The sequence below is a fragment of the Crotalus tigris genome, unplaced genomic scaffold (genome assembly GCF_016545835.1).
Source record: "Crotalus tigris isolate CLP2741 ecotype Arizona unplaced genomic scaffold, ASM1654583v1 scf7180000023746.1698619, whole genome shotgun sequence".
NCBI lineage: Eukaryota > Metazoa > Chordata > Lepidosauria > Squamata > Viperidae > Crotalus > Crotalus tigris.
The window spans coordinates 1,362,370-1,376,734 of NW_024100155.1; the positions used below are offsets into that span (position 1 = coordinate 1,362,370).

The 14,365-nt window shown below is 45.6% G+C and overlaps 2 protein-coding genes across 5 annotated transcripts in view; one reads left to right on the top strand and one right to left on the bottom strand.

Moving 5' to 3' along the window:
- Positions 1-1,582: 1,582 nt before the first annotated feature.
- On the bottom strand, positions 1,583-8,119 carry NAIF1 (nuclear apoptosis inducing factor 1). 2 transcript variants are annotated; one of them, XM_039321551.1, is made up of 3 exons: positions 7,697-8,119; positions 5,541-6,122; positions 1,583-3,432 (listed from the first exon to the last, which is right to left on the bottom strand). In XM_039321551.1, exons 2-3 carry the CDS (start codon positions 6,046-6,048, stop codon positions 2,960-2,962), a joined length of 981 nt encoding a protein of 326 aa, XP_039177485.1. In that variant the 5' UTR covers positions 6,049-6,122; positions 7,697-8,119; the 3' UTR covers positions 1,583-2,959. The 2 variants fall into 2 exon arrangements, with proteins under 2 accessions (XP_039177485.1, XP_039177484.1); XM_039321550.1 differs by lacking the exon at positions 7,697-8,119 and adding an exon at positions 6,683-7,532.
- A 139-nt stretch (positions 8,120-8,258) lies between these two features.
- Positions 8,259-14,365, top strand: part of SLC25A25 (solute carrier family 25 member 25) — a 35,248-nt gene continuing 29,141 nt past the window's right edge. Inside the window, exon 1 of one of the 3 annotated variants that reach the window (XM_039321539.1) lies at positions 8,259-8,645. In XM_039321539.1, the coding sequence (XP_039177473.1) occupies positions 8,373-8,645 (273 nt within the window). In that variant the 5' untranslated portion in view covers positions 8,259-8,372. Of the gene's footprint in view, positions 8,646-13,257; positions 13,276-14,365 lie in introns of those variants that run through there. The other 2 variants (XM_039321540.1, XM_039321544.1) reach the window with 2 other exon arrangements.

The window sequence follows — 14,365 nt, forward strand, 5'->3', positions numbered from 1 at the left end:
GGAGGCGTGAACTTCAATGGACTCCAGAAGATGGTAGAGGACAGGATGGCCTGAAGGAACATTGTCCATGGGGTCACGATGGGTCAGATGCGACTTCGCAACTAACAACAACGGGTGATACCTTCTCCAAGCTTGACCATGGATATTGGTCTGCCTCAAAAACCCTGCCTGCCAGGAAACCATCTTGTCCCAGAAAGCTTTTAACTGGTAAGATGCCAAATGGACATTTGGGGCCATTAGCCAAGGTAGGCCTGGCTGATGGCCACGAAATGCAATAGCACTTAATTGGCCTTTGATGGCCCCTATTGTTTCCTGGCTTTTCTATTCTTCCCAATAAAAATGTCCCTGTAGCAGGAAGAGTGGAGAAAGTGCTGGAAAGATTACGTATTACAGGAATGTGGGCTTTAATTTTTTTTTTTTCTTGCTTGCTCTATTTTCTGGGACGCCAGAAAGCTTCCATTCCCAGATGGCTGAGAAAGCTGGAAAAAAAAATGTGGCTTAGAATACCCCACAAAGGTAAATGAAAGCACACAATGGAGAAAAAAAAAGGGGGGGACATTTTGTAAGAATCACATTAACAATACAGGTTTGTATCTTGTTATGCAACCTATTGCTCAGGTTGGGATTTAAAAAGGTAATTAATTCCGATGACTTAGACGGTGTCCTACTTAGAGGATTTCTCAAACCTACCAAATGTTGATTTTATTCAATCAACCACTATTAAAACAAGCCAAGACTGATGCTAGGTATGAATCCATTTTATTATTCTGGGGGATTCTGTTGATTCTGAATTACTTGCCCTGCCACGCTGGTTATGGTTTTTCTCTCTGCTCTTCTGTTTGGACTTTAAAGTCGTGAATAGATGAAAATAAATTGTTTTTTTTTTTTTTTTTTTTTGAGCATATGGAGAACTTGAGAGGTTGACCTAGTGGGAAATCCCAAGCCCTCTGTTTCTGCATTTTGAACAATGGGTTGGTTAAAAGAGGCCAGTTCTCTTAAGAGAATTCTTCCCAGTTATGTAGAAAAACCAGAAATTCTTTGCTTTAAAAAAAAACAAAAACCCTTTATACTTCCTTAAGTTGTCTTGAGGAAAATACCACAAACCAGGAGAGGTGACGATCGCCCTTTCAGCTGGTTTACATAAGCTCAAACTGGTTTGTTCAGTTTCCAGTTGCCTAGCAGTATTGGTTCAGGTGTCCAGGTAGGGATGGGGAGGATAGGTTCACATCCTCAGATATCCTGGTATGTAACAGTAGGCCAAAAAAACCCTGTGGTTGGCAAAAACCATAGAGGCTGGAATTCACACGCCACGCTAATTATATTGTGGTTAGAATTCCGTGCATAAACCTTTGCAGCTGGGGGAATTAAAAAGGGACAACGCAGGAAGAAGCCTACCTAAACATCTGGGGGCACATGTGGAATGGTGGAAGTTGCTGAGGTTGAGAAACACTGCTTTAGATTATCTTCCCCCCCCCCCCCAGAAAAGACTCAGTGTTCTGGAGAGGATTCGTGGTGAATTGCTACCGGCACAGGCTACAAAGTTTAGTCTTTGAAAACTTTTTTTTTTAACCAAACTCTGTTATGGTATATTTCTTATAAATCTAATTGTACTCTACCCTCTTACGACAGTAGACTGTGCTGCAAAGCTAGAAGAGAAAGCTAGACTTTGTGACCGGCCAAATTCTGACACCGCAGATTGTTCTCTCTTTTTTATTCCTATATAGATAGAACATCACGGAAGAGAAAGTCCTATCTGGGACCTAAGGAATGCCAGGCCAGGCACGAAAACCACACTTCGTGGCATTTGTTTCATCTAATTATTTTAGGAGAGAGTTGGCCAGTCTAAAAAATGTTCTTTTTCTCATTCGGACTACGTGAGGATAAAAGGACCAGAAGTACGAATGTAGCTTCTTGCTTATCCATCGTTTTGACACTGCGGTGTTCATTTGTCACGGTGTACGTGGCTGATGGTGGAACAAAGTTCTCAGTTAATGGCCTTTTAGATTTATTTTAATGTGGGGAGCCCCAGGGCTTTATGCTTAACAGTATACTAGTTTTCAAAGATAGAAACGTGGGGGTATTATGCCCCCTGCAGGTAGCATAAACACCAGGAAATATATAGGACATCTGGACTATTTCATCTTTCAGATCCAAGTTACTGAAAAAACAGTCTTCCCTACTGCTCTGTTTTTTAAAGCTTCAGATACTGGGAAACCTCTGAAACAGGATTTGTAAGTTTTTGTCGTAGACCTGTTGTATAGACGGCCAAATGCAACAAGCATCCATCCACAAAGTGATGGCTGAGTGCATTGTATTAAGCCAGAATGACTTTCTTGCTGTGGCTTCGGAGTGTCTCATTCAATCAACTAAGGTCCATCCTATCATCTCTCATAATGCTCGTGTTTGTGATCAGAATGTGTGTCAGTCCAGGCACCACAGCATCATCAGTGTGGCGTAGGAATGCTTAGAAATCCCATTTAAGCGATCAACCCATCCCAGCCACACAATTCAAGGATCTCCTACACTACGGTGTCTACAATGATTCACGCTTACTTTGCTACCAGCCTTTTTCAACCTGGTCTCCTTTCTCTGAACTGGGATTTCTTTTCCAAGAATTCCTTAAGTAGGATGGCAAAGGCTGTCACCTGTCTCTCCCAGCCTGAATCGTGGAAACAGCAACTTTTGGACCAATTTAGAAAAAAGAAAAGAGACAGAAAAGCTGCTTTGTGTTTATATCAAAATCTATTTGCCAATCTTTTCCTTTAAAATCCAAGTTAGGGTTTATGCCTAACAGAGTCAGTTCAAGGAACTGCGTAAACGATTAAAAAAAAAAAAAAGGACAGAGGCTGAGCCAGGTTAAGTAATCCTGAGCGAAGTTTTTGGCTTCTAAACCACAAAACAGGGCACCCAGTCTTCCCGGGCCAAGACTGGGTTTAGAAGACTTTCCTTATTCCAAAGTTCATTGAATGAGGCTGTCCTGTCCGTTCTGGGTCACTTGGCTCGGATCGGCGGTCCCCGAAGGAGCGACGGGGGTGTTGGTCTGCAAAAAACGGCGGAAGTCCTTAATCACCGGGTGCACGATCTGGATGAGGGCGTTGAGCGCGGCCTGCATCCCTTCCATGGCTTGGGCCTGGCGTTCCTGCGCGCAGGCCTGCACCTCCTGAGAGTGGCGGATTTTCTGCAGCAGGTCGCTCTGCTGCTCCAGGTGCTGGGCAATCTCTTTGACGTGGAGGTTGGTGACTCGCTGCTCCTGCAGGAGCTTGCCGGAGTTCAGAGCGATCCTGTTTTTCAGCTCCTGGGGCTTGGCTGAGACATCGGCCTGCTGGGTGATCATCTCCAAGGGGGCTTCGGCGGCGACGGTGGTGGGGGCTTCGGTGGTGCAGTACTCCACCACCCCGTCTTCCAGACTGTGGTAGGTCATCTCTGCTGGAACTAAGAAAAGAAGGAGATCTTTTTGAGAAGCGGGACGTTTGCAATGTGCCTTTCGACACAACGGTCGACGGAATTAAATCTGGGAATTGAAGCGTCCCAAACAATTGGGTTTAGAATTAAATCTGGGAATTAAAGGTCCATGGAGATTCTCAGTCATCCAGGTCAGGGTTGTCCCAAAGCTGCTTTTTCAGGAGGCAACTGGATTTCCTTTTTTTTTCCTTTGAAGGCGTTTCGCTTCTCATGATCTGGATGACTTGAGAATTTCCACAGACATTCAGCAGGGCACCTTAGGATGAGCCCCCTTGGAATGGTGAGGGAGGATGAATGGATTTCCAGAAAACTTTGCAGACTGCAGGAACCGTTTGCGCTTCAGTTTGAGATGTAGATAACCCAGACTCATCCCCAACAAGGAAAGGACCCAGGGCAGACACCATCCTGCAGCCAAGAAGGCTCCACACCCATTTGCACTGCTCAGGTGACCCTGAGGACACAGATAAACCTCCAAATGGCCTTAACAACTCTCTAAAATAATGCAAATGACCAGCTGTCTGCAAGGAGTATAAATCCTTCCATTCCCCACCATCCAGTCAGAGCTGAAGAAGCTTCTGGGATGAGAAGCAAAACGTCTTCAAAGGAAAAAGGATTGGAAAAAACTCCTGGAAAAGCACCTTTGGATCTGGGAATGAAAGCATCCTAAACATTGTGTTTCAGCTATAATCTTAATAAATAAAGGTTTGGAAACAAAATGGAGTTCCTGGGGTCCAGAAAACACATGGGATAACTACATTTCCCACCCTGTAATACTGTATTTTTTTTGTTATTTTGAAGACACCGTACCCTGGGTAGCAAAGTGGACTGAAACGGCAAGGACGCAGGATCCTCCTCTTTTGCCCCTTAGGACTTTGAAAAGAGTCCCATTATGGATCTAGCATAATCACTGCTCCATAAATACCGGATGGTATTACAGTCTCACGCTTGATAAATGGCCCAGGGTGGTGAAAAAGCAAACTTTTATCTACTGCTTATCACACAAAGCCTATTGACTGATAACAACGTGACCTATTCATGGCCTTAAGACGGAATGAGGTTTCCTGAGAAATTACCGCTACGGAGTTTATCAGTGCAATTATTTTTTTTTCAAGGACAGGAGTCTCCAAAGAGGCCTGGGTTTGGGGTAGGAACAGAACACGGGAAGAGTCCATTAAAAGGAAGGGAGTGAGTCAAGAACACAACAGATACAGGATGCTTTTATCAAGTATCTCCAGGGCTACCGGAGAAAACAACCATCTGCAACTAAGTCACCTGGCCAGATTAATAGGAGCAGCGCCGTGGAGATGAGCCAGGAGATGGAAAACCCATCTTAGTGTTGTTTTTTTTTTCCGTTCAACCCCACCCTCTTTTTGCGTGCCTTGCCTAAATTTTTCTCCTCCTTGGGCAGGCAAGGACAAAAGAAGATTGCGGTGTACTGAACAGGCTGCAAGCAGCAGGTTGCAGAATCAAGCAGAGGCAGTCAGGTGCAACCTTAAAGGTGCAGGTTACCTGCTGCTGCCAAACACATTGGGCTGGTTCCAGGCGAGCTTTCTTTCCTGAAACTCTAGATCAGGTGCTGGACATGCACCTGGTTCAGACCAGGATGGGAAAAAACCAAAAACACCAAATCAGGGTTTCTCAACCTCAGCAATTTGAAGATGAGCGGACTCCAAATGCCAGCGAGAATTGCGGGAGCGGAAGTCCATCCATCGCCTCAGCCAGAATTCTGAGATTTGACGTCCACATATCCCCAGACAGAATTCTAGGAGTTGAAATCCACATCGCCCTAGCCAGAATTCTGGGAGTTGAAGTCCATCCATCCCCAGACAGAATTCTGAGATTTGAAGTCCACATATCCCCAGATATGGAGGAGTTGAAATCCACATCGCCCTAGCCAGAATTCTGGGAGTTGACGTCCACATATCCCCATCCAGAATTCTGGGAGTTGACGCCCACATATCCCCAGACAGAATTCTGGGAGTTGAAGTCCACCTGTCTTAAGGTTACCAAGCCATTCGCTAATCTGAATGGCTCTGACTAACAATGGCTGTACGGGAAGGAAGGAATAAACTACTTACTCTGTGTAAGGGTGACGGTGGTTGCGGCAGCGGTAATGGGTATTTCCGACGTATGGGGGCCGGTGCAGCTTCCCGCGGGCAAGTTGATGATGGTGGCTTCTCCCAGCAGGTTGCAGATGCGCTGCTGCATGGGGGTGAGAATCACTGGGGCAGCGGAGGTCCCTGTTGCGTCTTCTTCCGCTTCCTGGCCTTCCCCGCCTCCTTCCTGGTCATTGCCACCGTCTTCCACAGCAGCTCTGACTTGGGCCACCTTGCGCCGCACCTCCGTCTTGAGGTCCGACCACTTCTTCTTCACCTCCGGCAGCTCCCGGCGGCAGGTGGCCACCGCGTTGACCCGTCGCAGGATGTTGTGCCAAGCAGCGGCCTTGACGGTCAGCGGCACGCCGGCGTTGAAGTGGTTGATGAGCAGGTGCTTGCTCCGTTCGAGTTCTTCCACGATGATCTCCACCTCCCGCTCGGAGAAGTTCATCTTCCGTTTTTTAGCTGGAGGGGCCGGAGGAGACGACATGGCTGTAGGAGGGCCCGAGGATGAAGACCACAAGCCAGATCAGGGGTCTTCAGACGAAGTCCGGGGGACTGAGCCTGCGAAAAGAAAGGGGATCATGTTGAAAAAAAACAGACCCAGGGGGCCAATTTTGGAGCAAGTCACTCTATTCTGGAAGGAAGAAGAGAGATTTTCTTATGCATGGATGCAAAATTCAACCAAAGGGCTGATAAACAGAGCCAGCGAAGTATTTATAAGCCACAGGACTGAAGGTAAATGGCAAAACTTAGGTAGGCACAAATTATATTTTGGTTAACGCCAAGCAGAAATTAGCTCTCCAAATTAGCGTGCTCCTTTTTGAAGAAAATTACTGAGAACCACGGGGAAGATGGGTGGCGTTTTAGGACCAATTGTTTTTGTTGTTGTTAATTGCGAAGTCGTGTCCGACCCATCGCGACTCCACGGACAACGTTCCTCCAAGTCTTTCTGTCCTCTACCATCTTCTGGAGTCCATTTAAGTTCACACCTACTGCTTCAGTGTTTAGGACCAATACAGAAGCCAAACGAGAAGCCATCAAGAGGGTGGACACAATGGCAAATACAAGGAGTGTTTAATGGACCCTGGTGCTGTTCAGGTGGTCCTTTTGTACAAACTTACCTACGACAGCATCTCATTTGGTATTTCTGGACTTGAAATCCAGAAATCAGGGTTAGGTTTGTGCCAAAAGGAAGCCAGAGATGGCAGGCTGAGGTTTAGGATGGCATTTTGGAATCGGATCATCTATCTCTAAGGCTGATGGGGAAATGGGACTCTCCCAATGGGATATTTGGGGGTCTCTGAAATAGGGAACTACATGGAAAAATCCCACACAACTGTAACAGCCCTTAGTTAAAATAAAAAGCGGAAAAATGAATAGCAATAAGGCTGACCCCTGTCATTTCTGATGCATGAAAAAAAGGAATGGATTCTCTAGTTATACACTGGTAAATTCAATTTTTGGGGGGGGGCAGGAGTGGGAAAGTGGCCCTTTAAAGGACTGAATAGCCACATCATGGATATAAATGCATTTCTCATAGAATTCCCGAGGAAGGCAGACCAAAGAAGTCTCAATAATTTTAATTTTTTTGGAGGGGAGGGGAATGAGCAAAATTGAATTATCCTTCAATTACAGGGATAAAAGGGGGGGGGGTTGAATTCATCTAATTTCCACTTCACCAGTTCCTTTTCTCAGTTTAATTGCTCAGGAAGGGAAAAGAAGCCTCAATAATTATGATCAATATTAAATTTTTGGAGGGGGAAGGGGGGGGAAATAGACATTAGGCAGCCTTGGTGGCTTCCATTTCAGGGGTGAATTTGGGGAGGGGGGAAAGAGAAAGGCATTGGTGTCATTTGCATTCCGGCAGGCAAGTTAATTCTAACTTATAAATTCTAATTTATATATATTTTTTCACCCCCCCCCCGCCAAAATAAAAGGAAGTGGGGGGGTCAGGGGGAATTATAGGGGGCTCAGCGAGGGGGCTTCAGGCTTTGGGCCTGGTGGGAGAAAAGCCCCCCAGCATAGCCTTGGACCCCCCCCAGCGCCCCCCCCGCCATCCCCCCATTTCGTGCCCCCCCCGCTCTTCCCGCCGTCCCCTTTCCCAGCAGGCGAGGAAAGGTACGCAAATGGCGTACCCCAACTACCCGGCGACACCCGCCCCGCAGAGAGTCTCTAGTTTGCGGCAGTGGCGTAATGGCTTCCAGAATCGGCCTCCTCGTGGCCCTGCTTCTCATTGGCGCAGCTCTTTGCCCATTAGGGGTCAGAGCCCGCCCTCTCCCTCCCTCCCCGCGCCTCGCGCGAAGGGGCGGCGATTGGCGGCGGGGAAGGGCCCCCCTCATCCGGGGGAGCTTGAAGCCGATTGGCGGAGAACGCGAGTGCTCCGCCGGCCGCTATTGGCTTCCGGCGTCGTCCGTCCAGCGAGAGTGTTTGGATTACTTGGCAACCCAATCCCGCCTCTCCTTCAACGGCCGCCCGTTCTTTCCTGTGACTGGGATTGGGTGTCCTTCCGCCGGCCAATAGGAGGCCGTTTGCGCACCGCCTCCAATCGCGTGGCGGGAAGACGAGAAGGAGGACGAGGAGGGGGGGGAGGAGGAGCAAAGCAGACACGTCTTTCCGTCCTCCCTGTGATTCTCGCGAGAATTCCTCCTCTCCCTTCGGATTGGCCCAGTTTAGAGAAGAAGCGGCGCCGTCGGGCAATGAGAAGGCGGTGCGCCCTCCACGGAGGGCGGGGCTTCGCCTCAGAAAGGCCACTTCCGCCGGGCGGGCGGGCAGTTCCGCTGAGAGGCGGGGCGCGGGCGGTGTGTGGCGGTTATGCCGGCTGGCGCGCGGCGTTCGCTGGCTTCCCCGGCGGTGGTGAACGGCGTGCTTTGCCAGTGTGGCGGGGTCTCCGCGTCCCCTTCCTCCCCTTCGGCCTCCTCCTCGTCGTCCGGCGAGGCCGCGTCCCGGTTCCTGGCCGAGCACGAGCGGCGCCTCTACAGCCTCTTCGTCCAGCTGGACGTTAACCGAGACGGCGCGCTCTGCGTCCACGACCTGGCCGTCGGGCTGGAGCGCCTCGGCCTGCACCGCTCCGAGCGGGACCTCTGGGTGAGTCTCTCTCTTCACCTCCCCTTCCCCAGGGTTATTATGAGGGAGCCCTGACAGGGACGTTTATTTTTATTTTTTATTTGTATTTCATTTATTATATGGATATAGATATAAGGGACACACAGACACACATATACACACACACATATATATACCTGAGGTATATATATACCTCAGAAAACACACACACACACACACACACTCACACACACACAAATGGAATGAATAAAGCGCGTTCACCAGGAGAGTTTGAAGTTAAAATACTTTAATTAAAGTATTTTACTATATTAAAAGGTTGCCAAGCTTTCGTTGGGAAAACTCCCCAACATCTTCAGGGCTGAGAGACCGTTTCTAACAAGGTGGTTTAAACGGGTTCCATAGACGTCTGCGCTTGGTTCCTAGACCGTGCCAGCATTCCCCGCTGAACAGCTGATAGGTGGGAGGGGGAATCGGAGTAAAGATTTCTTCCCTCGTTCTCTGGAGCACTTGTGTTCACATCATATGTTTTTGTGTGTGTGTGTGTGTGTGTATGTATGTATATATATGTGTATATGTCTGTTTGTGTGTGTGTGTGTATGCATACATACATACATACATACATACATACATACATATATTTTCTGAGGTTTTCCCGGGTGTTTGTATGTAGGTCTTTGGTTATTCGGGTTTTCTCCCACGTAAAATTGGAAGTGTCTTGGCGACGTTTCGACGAAGTCCCATTCGTCGTCTTCAGGCTGGCATTTTCAGGTTCGTGCGTCGAGGAACATATATATATATATGTTGAGAAAAGTAGTCAAACACCGGGATAAATAAAAATAACTGTTTAATAAACTAACAACTGTTTAATAAACTAAAAACTGTTTGATAAACTTAGCTTTCGTTGCTAACTGCCAACGTCGTCAGAGTGGAATGCCATTGGACTAGATGACCTACAAGATTCCTTTTCTATTCATTCAGTTCTATTCTGCGTTCTATTCTATTCTCTATTCCATTCTATACTCTATTCTGTTTCTGTTCTGTTTTCCATTCTATTCTATATTCTATACTCTATTGTCTATTCTCCTATTCCATTCTTTATTCTATTCTCCATTCTATTCTCCATTCTGCTTCTGTTCTGTTCTCCATTCTATTCTCTGTTCTATACTCTATTGTCTATTCTATTCTCCTATTCCATTCCTTATTCTATTCTCCATTCTTTCTATTCCATTTATTCTATTTTAATGTAACTAACCTCCCTATGCAAAGCAGAGGTTACTTTTATCCTGTCCAATCAACGTTCCTCTTTCATTTTTCTTTCTTGTGTTAACTATATAAAAAAAATGTAACATGGGGCTCAAGGCTCCTTTTCATAGAGAGACTGCATTTTATCAGAGTACTCTATAAACTGTTTTTATATGATCTTCCGACTCGGTTACTTATTGGGAAGGTAAAACCAGGCAGAGCGTGTAACTCTTCTTGACTCTGGTTAGCCCACCCAGGGGGAATTCCTTTCTGGACCGGCTCCTGTAGCCTGCTTGGTGTGGGGCTTTTTCTTTTCTTTCTTTTTTCTTCAAATTATCCAGGTTTATCTTGGATTTTCGTGGCTTGCTGATTGTCTGTACAGATAGTCCTCGATTTGCAACCACTTGTTGTTAATTGCGAAGTCGTGTCCGACCCATCGCGACCCCATGGACAACGTTCCTCCAGGTCTTCCTGTCGTATGTTGCTAAGTGAGACATTTGTAAAGTGAAGTTTTGTCCCGTTTTACGACTTTTCTTGCTACAGTTGTTAAGTGAATCATTGCAGTCATTAGCAATCTGGTTGTTAAGCGAATCTGGCTTCTCCCATTGGCTTTGTCAGAAGGTCATAAAAGCTGATCACATGATCCCTGGGACATTGTGACTGTCATAAATGTGAGTCAGTTGCCAGGTGTCTGAATTCTGATCATGTGGTTTATGGGGATGCAGCAGCGGTCATAAGTGTGCAAAATGGTCACAAGTCCCTTTTTTCACAGCCGTCGTAACTTTGAATGGTCACTAAATGAACTGTTGTAAGTGGAGGACTTGCTTGTATTGACACCTAGGCGCTGTGTTTCTTCATGCGATGATTTTGTGGAGGGCTTTTTTTTTTTTTGCAGCTCTGGCAAAAAGAACTTGATAGAAATGTACTAAAGGGTCAGAAAGATTAAAAAGTGTATGGATTCAGGGAGTCCTCCACTTACAGCCATTTGTTTAGCGACGGAAGTTGCAATGGCACTAGAAGAAAAAAAGTGACTTGTGAGCAGTCCTTGCAGCATCCTCATTGGTCACGTGATCAAAATTTGGATGGTCGATAACCTGCACATGTGATTGCAGTGGCCCGGAATTGCGTGATCAGTTTCCCAGCCATCTCCAGACCAGCAAAATCAAAGAGGGAAGCTGTATTCGCTGAACGACCGGATGATTTGCTTAACGACTGCCCTGATTCCCTTAACCATGGCAAAAAAGGTCATAAATTCAGGCACAACTCACTTCAGTGTCTTGCACAGAAACACAAAGTCCGGTCCCAATTGTGGGAGCCTCCCTAGTGTGTGTGTGGGGGGAGACACCTGCAAGGCTCTCTGTTATTGTAACCTTACAACGTAAGCAGTGTTCGCACTCATGGCTTTGGTTTCCTGCCTGGACTACCTCGCAAGGATGTCGGTATCTTTGGTTTCATCCACAGCTTGTGCTGTCCTTCCCGTTATTTAATTTAATTTTTTTTCCAGCCTCCAAATGTCTACGGTAAACTCCATTGAGGCGGTGCATCGCGATCCATTGATTACCTTATAAAATGCACGTACATCATTAGTGTTAAATAAACAACGATTTATCTAGCTGGCTTTCTGCCTCCTTCCTCATAACATGATTCATAATCAGTTGTGTTTAGGCTAATGCAAAGAAAGGCAGATAGCGAGGCCTTTGTGTCCTGAGCGTTTTGCGTTGCCTGCTTCCCAACTGCGTAACCCTGAAATTGGAAAGGATCAGAATCTTGTCTTCACCAACCAGGCTTTGTGCTTCGTGTCGTGTGTGGTCTTTTCCAGAAATGGCAATTTCTGAGATTAACAAACCCTAGGATTTCTTGCACAAATACGTCACATGCGCCATTTGCTATGCAGGCACCAAACCCTTTTTCTGCCCATCCTTCCCCCCCCCCAAATAAAAGGCCTGCATGGGTCCTTGCAGATTATTCGAGATAATCTGAATAACAGGCTAGTCTCACGAGAATATATCATTGAGAACAGAAGCTGCTTTTGGGGGAGGCGTGTGTGTGTTTCTGGGTAACACTCTAGAAGTTGTGACAAATTGGATTGCCTGGACTGTAGTTGGGGGGGTGGGGAGAAAGAGAACAAAGCAGGGGGAAAAAACAGAATAGTTTGGCCAAATTAGTTTTATTGATGGAAAAGGATGAAGGTGTAAACCAGTCAGGAAAGAGGAGATCAGAGATAGTGAATAATCCGCCAGATGTTTGAAGGGCTTTTATTTTGGGTTGGGTGGGTGGGCAGGAAAAGGGTCTGCTGCACACAGAGTGGTGGTGGTGGTGGTCCTTTGTGATGGATTTGTGCAAGAAAATAGGGGTAGTCCCCGACTTAACAGCCACAATTCAGCCTAAAATTGCTAGGTGAGACAGTGAGCTTTGTCCCATTTTACGACCTGTCTTGCCACAGTTGTTAAGTGAATCGCAGCAGTTAAGTAATCCAGCTGTTATATGACTCTGGCTCCTCCCCCCCCCTTGACTTTGTCTGTTAGAAAGTGATCACTGCAACTGTCACAAATATGAGTCAATTGTCAAGTAGCCAAACTCTGATCGTGTGACACAGGGATGGATGCTGCAATGTTTGTAAGTGTGGACAGTGCTCATAAGTCACCGTTTTCAATGCTGTTGTAACTTTGAGCGGTCATTAAACAAACTTGTAACTCGAGGACTGTCTGTACTGGTAGGTAAGCACGTTCCTCGCACTGTGTGTAAATAAATGCCCTCTTCAATCATTCCTCTTGTTTGCCGTAGTTCGATATGATTGCTTTGGCATCTCAGCCCTTATCAAACAGGCCCAATTTGTCCACCCTTGTTGGCTTTGGGCTGTTAACTGTGCTGTTAACCTTCGTATTGACTTATCAGAGGCCTGTGCCTGTTGTAGTCTGGGATGTTGACCAGGGTCCACAGTATTGTCAGGGATGCCACACATCCTCTCCTTGACTGGTTTTCTTCGTTACCATCACTGTATCCGAAGCAGAACAAGTAGGATCCGTAATAGCTTTATACCATCTAGTATCAACCTTGTTAACGCTCAAGATTCTCTTTTCCGCTATGTATTCTCAATGGTCTATGATTGATTTTTATATGTAAATATATATAAATGTGTGTGTGTGTATATATAGCATATGTATATATAGCGTGCATATGCAAGAACTATTTTAAAAATCCGAGTCCCAGGTATATTAGTTTGGAAAAAGGAAGACATACTGATCTCCCGGGACATAAAATTTATTTTGCACTGTCATTTCGTTATTGCAGCCTTGGCTGGTTTATAAAAAAAAAGAAAGCAGTTAAAATAGCCCAGCAATAAAAACATGCTGAACCGTATATTTAGGCTTGACTGCCCTCTGATTCTTTGCCAAACCACTTCTTTCTCGTGAGTATTTAATTTTTGTTGCTGACTGACAGCTGTTGCTTCCTCGTCTGTTAACGCTGGAGCGGCTGCGAAGAGCAGTTCAAGAGGCCATCGTTGTGGCTTACAGTGCAGATAATTAGTTCTGCCCAGGGTAATTTAATCTCTCTGTGAGCCCACAGTGGCATGTTTTTGTTGGATTACATAACGAGGATATTTGAGAGCTGATCTGCCTGGCTTTGTCCAAACTTGAGCAGTGATTTCTTTCCCAAAAGCATCCCCGTGTTGATTTTGTATAATTTTCAGAGGGCAAATACTCTTGGGGAAATATCTGAGTTTATAGCAGGCCTAAGGAGATTCACATTGCTTGATCTTAAGGGCCTTTCCGTTGGCCGGACAGATTTATTTTTTGATTTATTTATTAAGTGTTTATTTAATTTCATTGTGAATTACACAATGACAATAAAGATATTCTGTTCTATTCTATTCTCCTATTCTGTTCTACTCTCTTCTGTTCTATTCTCTTTATTCTATTCCCTATTCTATTCTATTCTATTCTCTATTCTCTATTCTCTATTCTATTCTCTATTCCAGTCCAGTCCATTCCATTCCATTCCATTGTGCCACTATTTTCTTGAACATTGGGGGAACAGCTTCCTGATTTTAGTCAGGTTTTCCTGATTATTTACTGTTGTTCTCTTATGTTTCTATTTGGCGACGTGATACTTTTGAATCATTTTGATGTTTGTCTGAACGGGAAGCAATATTGGCATTTTGTTTATGAATAAAGCTACATAGTAAAGAATACAGATCCGAGAGAAGGATGTGGGTTTTTTTTTTTTTTTTTGAAGACAAGGTCATACAATTGAAAGATGGAGAGGCATTGCCATTTTTTGACAGTGTTCCACTAACCAAAAACAAATACATTACGGAGAAGCCACGTCCATTTTGTGCTGTATTTGCTTCGTCTCATTTGGTTCTTCGGGAACTCACTTTTTTTCTTTATTTGTATCAGAAGCACCCACAAATTATAAGCCTTCAACACAGAGCAATTAAAGCAGGTATAAAATAGGTCATTGAATTGTAGCTCATGTGAAAAGTATGCAGAATAAAT

What these genes read in the sequence shown, in the direction of transcription:
- NAIF1 (XM_039321551.1), bottom strand. Translation starts at nt 6,048, where the DNA reads ATGTCGTCTCCTCCGGCCCCTCCAGCTAAAAAACGGAAGATGAACTTC. An exon ending in CACCGTCACCCTTACACAGA is followed by an intron (nt 3,433 to 5,540) that starts GTAAGTAGTTTA and finishes TTCTTTTCTTAG; the next exon opens with TTCCAGCAGAGATGACCTAC.